This window comes from Salvelinus sp. IW2-2015, linkage group LG2 (assembly GCF_002910315.2).
Source record: "Salvelinus sp. IW2-2015 linkage group LG2, ASM291031v2, whole genome shotgun sequence".
NCBI classification, from domain to species: domain Eukaryota; kingdom Metazoa; phylum Chordata; class Actinopteri; order Salmoniformes; family Salmonidae; genus Salvelinus; species Salvelinus sp. IW2-2015.
Genome location: NC_036839.1, coordinates 20101302 through 20115867, shown reverse-complemented (window position 1 = coordinate 20115867; position 14566 = coordinate 20101302). Strand labels below are relative to the sequence as shown.

The window sequence follows — 14566 nt, the reverse complement described above, 5'->3', positions numbered from 1 at the left end:
GAAGATTAGAATATAGTTGAAAACCTTGAACATCTGTGGGGTTTGAGAACAAGACTTGGCTATGACGGTGACAGTAACAAGCCTGTGTCTGTCCGTGTCCATATTAGGCAGCGAACCCTGGCTGTACCCTGGAGGACTTTGTGAGGTGGTACTCACCCAGGGACTACGTTGAGGAGGAGGTGGTGGACGAGAACGGGGACACGGTGGTCAGGGGTGACTTGAGTGCCAGGATGAAGATCCCGGGAAACATGTGGATGGAGGCCTGGGCCACAGCCAAGATTACCCCCGCTCGCAGACAGAGACGCCTGTTTGACGACACCAAGGAGGCGGAGAAGGTACTGAGCTTTAAGAATTGTATTGTGCATTGCAGGGCCGGTAACATTTTGTGTTTTTATAGCTAGCTAATTTTTTTGGTTTTGAAAATATGTGAATGGGATCCAATTTAGTTTATATTCAAACTTTGGGTGACTAGACAACCTAGACATTTTCGATCCAACATTATTAACTGGAATGAATCAATAAACTCAATATCTGACATAGACTGTGAGGTCTTTTTTTTTTAAATTAGGCCTATAGTTGCGTAGTGCAGGCCTACACGATGCAGACCTGCGTAAAGCAGACCTGCATGAAGCAAGCTCAGCCCTGTGAGTTCTATTGTCCAATAATGTTGGTGTCTCTGTGTGTGTGTGTAGATGAAAACGCCCCTTTTAGTCTAGCTTTAAAATATAAAGGTTGCTGCAGTTTGACATGATTTTCATCCTCTCAAAGGCCAGGAGTTTTTAAAACCATGTGACCTGATTTTTAGAAAAACTCTGGTCCCATCAGAGCCCTTATTAAACCTTTTTACAACTGATTAATCACATCATACCGTGTTAGTTCCAGAGTCTTTGGTTACCAGACCAGGAAAAACTAAAAGGGGGGATAAGCTCATTTTGGGGGTTTTCCCCTCAAGTTTAGGATTTGGGGAGGATAAGTTGTGCCTAAGAACAACTTTTACCCAGAGCCATTTTGCATTGTGATTCACTGACTGATTTAATATAACTAGCAGTTCAAAAGGCCCCCCCTTTGAACTGCTAGATTGAGACTCAGTGAATGACACCTCCACCTGTTCTGTAGCTCATTGCTGCCAGCCCAGAGAACTAAACACTGCCAGGTTCACTACACACTCTGCCTCTCTCTGTTTGTCCCTGTTTCAGCCAATCACCACACAGCGCTGGTAGAAGTAGGTCAGAACACAAGGTGTCCCTGCTACAAGACACACACACACACACACACACACACACACACACACACACACACACACACAAGGTGTCCCTCCCCTCCCTGCCATGGGTCCCCTCCCTGAGAGTTTAAACTGAGTTCAGGGGAACCTTGCCGGGCCGTGAAGGTCGGTCATCTAGCCTATAGCGCTGCGTCCTTCATCCGTATGGCTGCCGCCAGCCGGCTCTTTTGGGGAAATTCCAGGTGCACAATTTAGTTTGGAATTAATTTACTGCTGATTTATATATTTATTTATTTATTTTTTCTTCCTGCTCCAGTAAGTTGTCCTCTTAAGTAGGTAGATGACAGGTGTGCTTCTATATTCCACAGTCCTCTGATTGCAGTCAAGATCATCGCCACAAGGTCACTCTGCGACAACTTAAGAGCGCTGTACTGTGCCTTTCCTTCTATCCCTGTTCTCTCCCTGTGCACGAGAGCCTGAAGGGTTGTGTGTTATTAAGGGATACCAAATCAGATTGAGCTCCTGGAATCTCATCACTGACTCACTCAACATAACGAATGACCCTGTGTTGTATAAAGAGGAGGGTCATTAAAATGCAGCGCTGCCTCTCGCCAACACAATTGCGTTTATGCGGCAGACAGCCTCCATAAGTCAAAAGAAGCCGATGAACCAGTTTTGTAAAAGAACAATGCCTTTGGAAATGTCAAGTACCTTGCCGGGTCCCTGACAACCTCTGGAATCATAATTGCTGTAAGAGAGAGAGAGAATTTGCTTTTGATATTCTTCCCTTCCCCCCCAGGTGCTGCACTACTTGGCGGTACAGAAGCCAGCAGACCTGACCCGCCATCTCCTGCCATGCATCCTCCATGCTGCCATCCTCAAGGAGAAGGAGGAGGGTTAGTGACCGCAGGGTCCTGTTGCTCTGTCTGTCTCTTTATCTATCCCTCTCTCATATTTCACCAACTTCCTCTCTTCTCTCCCATACAGAGTCAGTAGAGGACATCCTTTCTGCTAGGAAGGCCATCCAGCAGGCCACCTCTCATGCCAGCAAGCTGCTGCGCCACCCCAGCCCAGACTACAAGAAACTAGAGGTGACTGGAAACAACTTTTTTTTCCATCTAGCCTTTATCTTACCAGGATAAATCCTGTTTTTCAAGGGAGACCTGGCAAGATTGATGATCTCTCCCCAACAGTCTCTAATCCCTAACCTCTACCTCTAACCCATTGGTTGGACTGCAAGGTAGCCACAGTATACTTTTTTTCTACTCCCAATTCATCCACCCTAGTAACTGTGTCTATGTGTCTGTTTCCTTCAACAGGACGTGATTACCCAGCTGATAGCAGTGGAGACGGTCATTGCCCGCTCCCGCTCTCTGAAGGCCAAGTTTGGCATCGGGAAGGCAGAGCAGGGCGACAACGCAGAGGATATGGAGAGGTACAGTAGGACAAAAGCCGCACGCCCTGAAATAATAAGGATATATTCCATTTAGCAGACACTTTTATCCAAAGCGACTTAGGCATGCATACATTCCTGGCATTGCAAGCACTCTGCGCTACCAGAAGTAATTTAATGTTAACCAGTAGGGCCAGATAGATCTGCGGAGATACAAAAATACCTATGGAGTTAAATGAAATCAATCCAACTGCTTCAAACCTATCTATTTCTATGCAGGTCTATTTCTATTGAGATAAAATCTCTTTTGCAAGTGAGACCAATCGAAACCATGAATAGCTTAAGTGTTATCGATTCGGTTTTCAGACAGTGCTCTTAACTTCCCTGTAGATTCTCTCCAGCCCTACTCCTGATGAAACCAGCAGGCACATTTTAACCAACCCTCCATGCCACTACTCCTCCTTCCCCTCTGTTGTTCTTTTGTCCTCTCAAATCAAATAACATTTTATTCATCACCTGCTTTGTAAACAACAGACGTAGGCTAACAGTGAAATGCTTCCTTACGGGCCCTTCCCAAAAATGCAGAGAGAAAGAAAATAATAGAAAAGTAATAACACTTTTGAGGGAGAGGTTGTTGTCCTCGCCACACCCTGCCAGGTCTCTGACGACCTCCTTATAGGGCAGGGGTTCCCAAACTCTCGCGACCCCAACCATAGGCTGTTAATGACAAAAAAAATTCACATGGTTGGGGTCGTGAGAATTTTCAGATATCAAAATGGGGTCATGGGCTAAACAAGTTTGAGAACCCCTCGTCTATAAGGAGGTCGTCAGAGACCTGGCAGGGTGGTGCGAGGACAACAACCTCTCCCTCACCGTCAGCTAGACAAAGGAAATGGAGGGCCGAGCACGCCCCCATTCACATCGACAGGGCAGTAGTGGAGCGGGTCGAGAGCTTCAAGTTCCTCGTATCCACATCACTAATGATCTATCATGGTCCACACACATCAACACAGTCGTGAAGAGGGCACGATAATGCCTCTTCCCCCTCAAGAGGCTGAAAAGATTGGGCATGGCCCCTTAGATCCTCAAAACGTACTACAGCTGCGCTATTGAGAGCATCTTGACTGGCTACATCACCGCTTGGTATGACAACTGCTTGGCATCCGACCGCAAGACGCTACAGAGGGTAGCGCGTACGGACCAGTACATCACTGGGGCCGAGCTCCCTGCCATCCAGGACCTCTATAACAGGCGGTGTCCGAGGGAGTCCCTAAAATTTGTCATTAACAGCCTATGTTAACTTTACTTTTATTTGGGGCTGTTGCAGTCAACTGAAAAACATTTCTAACATTCTGATTGTCTTAACTCACCATCACATACTTTGAATGTGGGGCTATGACAGTCAATTGCAAATTAGTCTGACATAATGTCTTATCTCACCACCGCTAATGAGATGGGTATGCTTGATGCATGTCGCGTCGGAGCTTCTCAAAGTCAGGAGTCGTAGTCGACAGTGTGCAACTCATCTCTGCTGTCACATCCAACCTGGATCGATTTTTGGTTTTAATGCAAACGAGAGCACTCAGTCCAGCTTCACACAGATTTGAGCTGGCGAAGGGTACTAGGAGTTTTATGGTGCTTTCAAGATAACTGGGAACTCTGAAAAATTAGAGGTCAATTCATGACGTCAGTGATCTTCAGGTCGGAGCTCTAGAAAGAGGCCCAAGTTGGATGACCGTTCAAAAGGATTTTTCCCAGTCAGAGCTAGTTTTTTTCCCTTGTTCCAAGTTGTCCTTAATGCACTGAAGTCAGAAGTCTGAGATTTCTGAGTTCCCAGTTCACTTACTGATGCTGTTTTCTGTTAGAAACATGCTCAGCTGTGGGAAGGCTCTCCAATAAGTAAGACCTTTGTAAGACTCCAATAAGAATTCTTTCCTCTGAATCCACTGATGCATTTACGCATCTATAGAATTTTTTATTTATTTCCCCAGCATGCTTGCTTTCAGTTTCTCTAAGATGTCTATTGCATAGGCAAGGTGACATTTTATTTTACTTTACACAGAAAGTTGTCTTTTTTTCTTTTCTTTTTTACATCCATTGTGAATGACAGAAGTTCCTCTGTCAATGTGAAAATCTTTTCAACCCTCCCCCTTACTAACCACCAATCCTCAGTGTGAAATAGAACATTGTCATGCTCTGATCCCATATCACATAGTTTTGTGAACAGGCCTGCGTGCAGTGGATATGGTTTGATGTAGTTTACCATTGAAGTTACCTGCTGCAGTATATCTCAGTTCTGTGCTCAGCTCMTTTGCCGCCAGTTTCTCTCGGTGTATCATACAATGCTTCCATATGGCAGAGGGAGACGCATTCATAACTAGAGTGCAGAGGCCTGCCTGCCGTCCCGCCATAGATGGAGCCCCATCTGTGCAAAAGCCCACCATTCGATCTCATGGAATCTGTTTTTCGTCAATATAGCCACGCAGCACACTGAACATCCTCTGTGCCGTTTCATGCTCAGGAATCGTGAGACGGAACTATATGTCCTCGTGAATAGCAACCCCCGACGTACAAAAGTCAATTCGTGGGCATCTCGGCCCTCACGGCTAACGTACATTTGGAGAGCATAAGCTGGGGAGTTTGAGTCATTCAGTTAGTTTTCTCTTGATTACTAGCAATAGCGTCATTTCTTCATTTAGCAGTGTTATCTGACAAAGGTATTGATGCGAGTTTCTGTACTTCTCCCACCCCATACGTTGTTTTCACCATATCAATTGCGGCCAGTAATATCAAAGTCTCTGTAATAGTGTGTGGTTTCATAGCATAGCGGGCCTAGCAATTCACTGTGGGAATGATTCAAGTGCAACAGTCAAGTGCAGCCTTTTCAAATGATCTAAGGGCACTCTGGTAGAGTTTAAAATTTAGATTAAGGTTAACCACATTGCAAGGATTTTGAGATACAACGTACTGAGTAAAGGGTCTGAATACTTATGTAAAAGTGATTATTTAATTTTTTTTGCAAAAATGTCTAAACCTGTTTTTGCTTTGTCGTTATGGATTAATGTGTGTTGATTGACGGGGCAAAAACATTTAATTCATTTTAGAGTAAGGCTGAAACGTAACAAAATGTGGTAAAAGTCAAGGGTTCTGAATACTTCCCAAATGCATATTATCTGATCAGAACATTTTGCTAGCATGTTATACATGCTAGTCTCCTTGACCTTCACTCGTGTAGTAACCTGGCCTACTCTTGACCAAAAACCTCTGACTTGTCTGATAATCAACAAATGTGAGTTTGTTTCACTGAATCTCTGTCTATATATTTGGTTAATTGATCTCTGGTTGGACAAATGGAATTGGTAGCTTATTTATTAATTTGCTCATCTATCACTGATCAGAAACATTTAGCATGCAATAATGTAGCCTAAATCAAGTGTATTATTTATCTATTGACTCACGTAGTAGCCTTATATAGACCCCAGGTTATTTTTCTATTGTCCCAATCTCACTGAAACACAAAATCCTGACTCCTGTCTCGCTTGAAAATTCCTAACCTTATTTTGTAATCCATAGGTTGCATTATCAAAGCATGTCTCGCCTATGCAAGTCAAAATACCGCTATAAGATGTCTGCTCTGTCTCGTATTGCTGCCCATATGAGAGCTTCGGTAGAGAATGTGACCATCAAACGGTATGAGAGTAGATATGGATTTTWAAAAAATGCATAAATAGAGTTGGTCCCTGTTAAGATGCCTTGATATTTAAACAGTTCCCTCTCATCATCTCCCCGTTATTCATGAGCTGATCTGCTGTCTGTATAATCATCAACTTGACTTTGCCAAATAGGAGATATTCTGTCATTCGTTGGAGGTATCTAGCAAGCTTTCAACTTTGGTCATTTTACTTTTGTTTGACTGCCGTTACAAAGTTTGTATGATCCGACAACGCTATAGCCTACTCAGGTGGTCCGCTGTGTGTCAAGATACTGTAGCCTGGTTCAACTGTTGAAATGCGCTGAATTAATTGAGGAACATGATAACACTCTGAATTTATGAACGGCCTGTTTCTCAATTCACAACAATTTAATTGCCAATCAATTACTCTATCATTACTAAATATCAGTTTCACTTTCTGTGAAGTCTTTACATGGTGGCGCTGACAAGGTGGCGCAGCACCTCTCTTATTTGCGGAGAATCCTTGCTTAGTCACCATATCTTGGTTTTGAACGCTTTAAATGGGCACATTTTTGCTGTATTTCCCCGGACTCTCTGGTTAGATTAATTATTCCCGGTATTGAAACTGTCGATTTATAGCGAAAATCCCCATTGCCTACCCTCACCACCTGGGGGCGGACTGTCAGGATGTCCAGGATCCAGTTGCAGAGGGAAGTGTTCAGTCCCAGAGTCCTTAGCGTAGTGATGAGCTTGGAGGGCGCTATGGTGTTAAACGATGAGCTGTAGTCGATGAACAGCGTTCTCACATAGGTGTTCCTCTTGTCCAGATGGGAGAGGGCGGTGTGGAGTGCAATAGAGATTGTGTCATCTGTGGCTCTGTTGAGGCGGGATGTGAATTGGAGTGGGTACCTCTTGTGTACCTTCCATCCCGTCCTTCTCGCTTTATTAATATCACAAGCCGGCTCTTATTTCATCATACACCCTGCTCGGGTGGGGGGGGGGGGGGGGCTCGAGTAGGGATGCTAATAAATGTTGGGCAAACACACGTACTGTGTTGTGTGCTATATTAAAACTCCACCACCCTCTCCCCAGGCACACACTCTGCTTAGATTGTAATAAGGGAGCATAGTATAGTGTTTGTGTGCGTGTGCCTATCTTGAGAGTGAATAAGTGAGTGTGTCTAGAGTATGTAGATCCATCTGTGTGTCTGTCTGTCTAGGGATTTACGTACAGTATCAGATGTTCAGGTGCATTGAGAGAGAGAAACATAGATATACAGACAGACGGGGTTATATTAGGGAGGCCCCCAGTGTTAATTTGTCCCAGGGGCCTCTGATGGCCCAGGCAGTAGAACCAGGCAGWGCCAGACTAATTTTGAGGACACTCAGAGCTGGCCTGGAACACCATGCAGCCACTAACCTGTCCCTTTTCTCTCCAACAATGAATGGCCTGTCCTGTCTTGTATCTGAGATGCTGTGTCAGGGGAGAGGGATGCGTTCCAAAAGGCTGTAGTTTTCACATGTTGTGTACTGTAGCTAGTMTTACAACCCCTTCTCGTTATTCCGTTGGTAAAAGTATAATTGCATGTCTTTTAAATATAATATACCTGCATGTGTTTTCTGACTATGCTCCCCTGAAATGAACCTCTTCCCCCATCTCCTCTTCTTCTCGCTCTCAGGTTCGTGAGTTCTCTGCTGGAGGAGCCTGAGGTGTCTGTGATCGGAGCAGGGCGCGGCCCAGCCGGCAGCATCATCCACAAGCTGTTTGTCAGCGCTCAGAGGGTAAAGCACACCATCTCACACTGTCACCACCATCCAGAACACACACACACACACTTGTACAAACATACACACCATCTCACACTCGGGCCTTTCCTAAATCCTGGCATCACAGGATATCCCGCCACCACTATCGGCTCACCTGCTGTCTGTCCAATGGCCCAGGCAGAAGATGTTATGTTCCCCCTGACTGATTCCCCTCCTACAACCCCACCCTTCTTCCAGGCCCTGAGGGGCTCCTGGGCATGCTGCCTGAGTAACAAAAAGCATGCTGCTGCTGGACTCTGTTCTAATGTGTTCACTTATCACTACTTTCTTCTTGCCGCTTTATTAAACTGTTTAATTGCTTAAGTTAAGTCACTCTTCTTGCATATCACATAATGCAACTCATACCAAGTATGATAAAGACTTCTGTCAAAAAATCGCTTTGTGCAATCTGACAGACAAAGATCCATGCTCTGTAGTTTCCTCTGTTATGATTAGCAGAAGGACAATTAAACACATGTCTTGTTTTATTCAGTCTGATATGATTTGACAAACACCTGGACCAAATTACTGTCTATTCTGTTCTGCATGTCTTTCTGAGTATACTCCGACTGAATAGTCTGAGATGATCAGTTAAAAGGCACTTGCAATGACCTCTCGCATTGTGCTGTACCGTTGCACCTGTATTGGTTATGAAAGTAAGTGTATGCTTGGCTGTAACACATTGAAATACAAAGCCTGGTTTGGTCTTGGCACATCCAACGACGCATACATTTGTTTGTTCAATGTGAAAGTTAGTTAAAGCCAATAAATGTGTCTTCTTCCGGAGTTCATCAACAGATGCAGTCCCTGGTCCCAGATCTGTTCCTTAGAATAATTGCTAGTAAAATGCAAACAGGGAATGAATGCTTGTCTTGGCTCTCTCCCCTGTGCCTTGTGTTGGAGGATGAAACGGTGTGAGAAAATAGTTAGATTCCAGCAAACTCTCACTCCCTCAATCACTTTATTTATTTTTTTACCCAGCAAGATGTCGGAGTGTTAAATTACAGCCTGTGTTTTGCCAAGCTCTCGAAAGAAAGCTAGTAATTATCCCAAGCACATGTAAATCAGATGAAATCATCAGCCAATCAAATGAGGTGAGTTTCTTGGGAACGAGGGAAAGAGAGACAGAGAAGAATAGAAGGGAGGAGAGATGTCCTGCCCCTCATCTTACCCATGTTACCAGTACAAGACTAGAGTACTAGTTTGATTGTTGTCTGATTGCAAAGCCGCTTGCTCTGGCTTGAGTGCGTATGCTTTGCATGTGATGCATTCGGTGGGATGAATGTCATGTCTTAAGCAGAACCTAATCCTCTTCTTAATCACCTGACTTTGTGTCGGTTTGTTGTTTGTTCTTCTGTTTCTTATTTTATGTTTTTTCGTTCTCTCCATCGTATTATGTGTTTTTTTTTGTCTCCTAATGCTGCTTGCCTCACCCATGTCAAGCTCGCTGACTACAGCAGTGATGAGGTAACCACTAGCAACCCTCCCTATCCCCCCTTTACACCCCTAGTTCAACCCCCCCCACCCTAGCTGCCTCCACCCCCCCCAGTCCATCCATCCACCCCCCATGCCCGTCTCCACGATGACTTCTCCCTCTTTCTACCTGCAAGCAGTGCTGCCATTGAGGTTCAGGCTAGCTGAGGGAGGGATACAGACAAAGATTACAGTTATTTCTCTGGTAATGGTTTGGAAGAGTGAACCGCTGCAATTRCCAGACCTCCATAACACAATGGAGAAGCACAGGGTTCCTAAAGCGATGCCACTTACCGTGTTTTTAACCTCCCCCTGACCTTTTTACCTAACCACCTTCTTCTCCTTCTCCCTTCCGTCTATTCTTCTAACCACCTATCTGTTAGTGTAGCTCTAATCAATTATTTTTGTTGTATGTCCATTTGCTCTCATTCTCTGATGATGGGTCTGCGTTGATAAACAAGTGTTTTCTGGTGGATGTGGAGGTTGGTTTATAATAGACTAGTTTTAGCCTGCTGGTTTAGTATGTATACTAAGGAGTGGTATGTCTCTATACACTGAGTGCACAAAACATTAGGAACACCTGCTCTTTTCATGACAGACTGACCAAGTGAATCCAGCTCAAAGCTATGATCCCTTATTGATGTCACTTGTTAAATCCACTTCAATCAGTGTAGATGAAGGGCGGAGACAAGGATTTTCAAGCCTTGAGACAATTGAGACATGGATTGTGTATGTGTGCCATTCAGGGGTGAGTGGGGAAGTCAAAAGATTTAAGTGCCTTTTGAACGGGCTTTGATAGTAGGTGCCAAGCGCACCGATTTGTCAAGAACTACAAAGCTGCTAGGTTTTTCATGCTCAACAGTTTCCCATGTATATCAAGAATCCTACCTATTCTTCAGATATACTACATATTCTATCCACATAATGTCTAAACATGCCATCACATATATAATTATACTCCGGACTCCGACATTGCTCATCCTAATATTTCTATATTTCTTAATTCCATTCTTTTACTTTTAGATTTGTGTGTGTTGTTAGATACTACTGCACTGTTGGAGCTAGTAACACAAGCATTTCGCTACACCCACAATAACATCTACTAAATATGTGGATGCGACCAATAAGATTTGATTATGAATGGTCCACCACCCAAAGGACATCCAGCCAATTTGGGGGAAGCGTTGCTGTCAACAAGGGCCAGCATCCCTGTGGAACGCCTTCGACACCTTGTATAGTCCATGCCCTGACGAATTGAGGCTATTCTGAGGGCAAAATGGGGTGCAACTCAATATTAGGAATTTGTTCCTAATGTTTTGTACACTCAGTGTATACATTACAGTAGGTTAGCAGTATCCTGCTGTTTAGTATGTACACAGGAGTGGTAGGTTGCTCTTTTCTGTCTGGTTAGTTATATACAAGTTTTAGCCTGCTAGTTTACTATGTAAGTATTGGAGGTTGCTGTGGTGTGTTTGATCCCTTTTGGCTTTAGATCTTAGCGTCACGTAGCTTTCTTGTGTTGCCATCCCTCCAGGGCTATGCTGTGCCCCACTGAAAACAAATGCATACATTGATCTGGAAGCACACACCGAATCGCTCCAATCCATTAAATGTGTTCTCCTTTCCTCGCCTTAGACAATAGTTTGGGAGATGTGGGAAGGCATTTGTTAATTTGTAATCAGCCTTCTAATTTATGTAATTTGTTCCTGCTCAGTAAAAATAGATTGTGTTAACATGCTGCTGTCGTTTTCCAGTCCAGCCGCTTTCACTTGCGCCAGGTCTGATCACTGTCGAGGTTGTTTCATTCCCCCCACGACTTAGAATATTAAGCGATAGAATGAGTTGTATGCATGTTTTTCTCAGTCTCGCGTGTCACACTGTTATACTCACATTGTAAAAGTGTAGTATGTGTTAAGGTTCTGCTTAGACTGCCTAAAAATATATTGTGTTCTAGTTTCCACATTTTATTGGGCTTTTATAGAAAGTCTACTGTGTGTTGGGCCCTACATTCTCCATTTTGTGCCAGCCTAAATGTTAGCCACTCAATTTTGTGCCAACCTGAATTTTAGCCACTTGCATTTAGACAGGCAGCCTAAATCTGGTCTTTTTTCCACTAATTGGTCTTTTGACCAATCCCATCAGATCATTTTCAGAGCTGATCTGATTGGTCAAAATACCAATTAGTGGTATTAGAATTGGTCTGTCTGTCTAAACGCAGCTGTTGACTCCTCCCATCTGTCTGCCTCGCCCCCCCACAGGCTGCCCTTTTGGCTCCATTGGATGAAGACACAGGACGTGGGGGTGGAGCTGATGACAAAAAGCCAATGGGAGGTGCCAGTGTGCCAGACTTCCCTCCCCCTGCAGGGCGTGAGATCCTGCTGCGTACGTGTGTCCCGCGGCCCGCGCCCTACTCCAAGGCCCTCCCCCAGCGTCTCTTCTGTGTCCTGATGAGAGAAGACTTCAGGCTGGCTGGGGCCTTCTCATCCGACACCTCCTTCTTCTGAGAGCGAGAGAGGGAGAGCGAGAGAAAGAAGGAAGGAAATGGAGAGAGAGAGAGGGGCTAGTCTGGAAGATGAACCAGGGAGTGTTGGTGGGAGGTCAGGAGGGCATTTGGGATCTCTGGTCAGTGACTCAATCAAGGCTGTGTGCATCTCATCATGGGTGGAGCTATGGGCGAGTCCATGGTTTGTTCCAAAGCRACATGACGGAAAGCTCCACCCATCTCGGGGCTGGCGCCATCTCAAATGTGTCCTGGGAGGATCGGAGAAACAGAACGGTGGGCTGGCAGGCAGCGCTTTCTTATGAAATCATCGCACTGTGCAGCGACTCATGTCAGACTGTTCGTTGGTTCCCGGAGGGCTACCAACGACTATTTGTTGATTTAGACTATTCAGTTATTTGGGGTTTAAATGCAAAATAGACTGTATTCAACTGGGAACTGAGCTTACTATGACTGTTGTGTAGTAAAATAAATCTCTTGCTTTTTTGTTGCGTAGCTCTGACAAAAAATATACTAGGGGGAAATAAATGTACCCTTGTGTGAAAATATTTTTTMMGGGGGGGATAAGAATATTCCCCTTGACCTATCTCCCTGAGTGGTAATATATTAGGACGCTAAATAGCATAACATGTATTTTTCCCTGCCCCTTGATTGTGATCGTTTGTGGCTCTCCAGTGTTACCCAATCAGTCATTGGTTGAAGACCATCATCTCTTAGGCGCTCACAATGCTCTGTCTGTTCTGTAGCCCCAGACACTCTCACGCTGCCCATCGCGCTCGTACTGTATACAGTAATTAGTTACCACTTCTTAAAGCATTTCTCACTATAATAATGCTTATTGATATACATGCAATCACCGTAGGTTTTCCCTTGTCACCTAAATATATTGAATCCTAGTTGAAAGTGCAATTACATATTCTACATTGTAAAGACGTAGCCTTACATATAGCAGCAGAGAGAAAGGTGTCCTAGTTAATGTTGTTAGTGCTGTTTCTATGAAGAAGGATGTTAAGTGCTGTTAATTGTTAAATTGCTGAGTAATTTTACTTAAGTCAATGCAGACAACTTTTCTACTTTGTCAGTAATTGACTGAGGGGGTGGATTCAAACTGTGGAGCTAGCCAAAGTCTGTACATGTCAAGTGGGTGTTGGTTGTAAATTTCTCCTAGTTTAGTCCTGTTACATTGGTAAAAAATAAACATTTTAATTCGACAATAAAATGTATAATATTGGTATCTGTTATTGGTATAACTATTTAACATTTTGTGCACTTATTTTCTTATTTGCGATTAATCATATTGTCTGAAAGCGTTCAAAATACACTGAAAACATCTCAAATACATAATCTACTGTATACAGCTAAAAACAACAATGCGATGTCAAAACAGGTTGACATTGAGGTAAAAGAAAGTGTGATTATCAATTTACCACATTTAGTTTAATGTTACTTTGGGCAAAATCAAGGCGTCAATATTCTTGTAATGCTTTTTGTATCAATCTTAAAGGGTAGGTAGCATAAACGTAACATACTATATGGATTTGCATTAGTGTACACAACAAAAGTCCCAATGCAAAGTTACACATCACTTTCCTAAAGTTTTTATTACATAAAACCGATCAGCAATCCGAATGTCATGTCAGAAAATGTTTTTACGGGTTGTGGTGTAATATGGAGGACCCGTCAAGCCAGCCTATTCCCTATAATGTAAACTCCAACAGAGTTGCTAACGTCACGTTAGCACTGAATTAGTCAGTCAGTTGCTATCAACACCTACCTTATAGCTACATTAAAGTTAACCAACGTTTTGGAAGTACATAACGCCATCTAACCAGTTATCAAAGAATGTTCGATATATGCAGTTAGCCAGCCAGCTAATGTTTGCTTTTAAGCCAACTTGCTATTAGCCTAGCCAACCACCAATGTTATGGTRGGCAAGRTAGAGCCCCAACTACTGGAGACCAGCTAGAACACAACTAACACAACTAAAACATAACTGCAAATAAAAGCAAAGGGCAAGCAGAGACTTACAGATTGATGACCGGGGCCCATCCGATGGTAGAGTGCAGGCCCATCTTTTTTTAAAGAGTGCAAGCTGAGAGCTACCAAAGTGAGGGGGAGGCGGGAGCTTCACCGGACTGAGGAAGAGTCAGGGAAATCCAATAGTTATATAGCGAGAAAAATCCGAAATAGATCGATTCCAGACGTCAGTCAGCTTGGTGGAAGTTGGAAAAAGTTAAAGTCCCGTAGCCAATTTCACAGCGAACATGAAAAAAGTTGACAAAACAAAAAGCAAAACAGACGAGGTACTACACAATTAGAGCAGGCAGGTAGGATTTTTCTCTTTCATTTTGAGCCCACAGCAAGAAGGCACCAGAGCCTGCCATGCTAACGGGTTCCCATTAGTTAACACAGCCACAAAGTCCATGAAGAGCTTGAGCTAGCTACCGAGCTAGCATACAAACTTGGTAGCACGGAGTAGATCCTCCATATGACGTTGAGA

General features: G+C 43.9%; 1 protein-coding gene across 1 annotated transcript in view; it reads left to right on the top strand.

Moving 5' to 3' along the window:
• The window catches only part of rab3gap1 (RAB3 GTPase activating protein subunit 1), a 42630-nt gene extending 30016 nt beyond the window's left edge, over positions 1 to 12614 (top strand). The window contains exons 19-24 of the mRNA XM_024005469.2: positions 108 to 335; positions 2022 to 2118; positions 2210 to 2313; positions 2542 to 2657; positions 7967 to 8069; positions 11825 to 12614. Of these exons, the coding sequence (XP_023861237.1) occupies positions 108 to 335; positions 2022 to 2118; positions 2210 to 2313; positions 2542 to 2657; positions 7967 to 8069; positions 11825 to 12070 (894 nt within the window). The 3' untranslated portion in view covers positions 12071 to 12614. The remainder of the gene's footprint in view (positions 1 to 107; positions 336 to 2021; positions 2119 to 2209; positions 2314 to 2541; positions 2658 to 7966; positions 8070 to 11824) is intronic.
• Positions 12615 to 14566: the final 1952 nt, after the last annotated feature.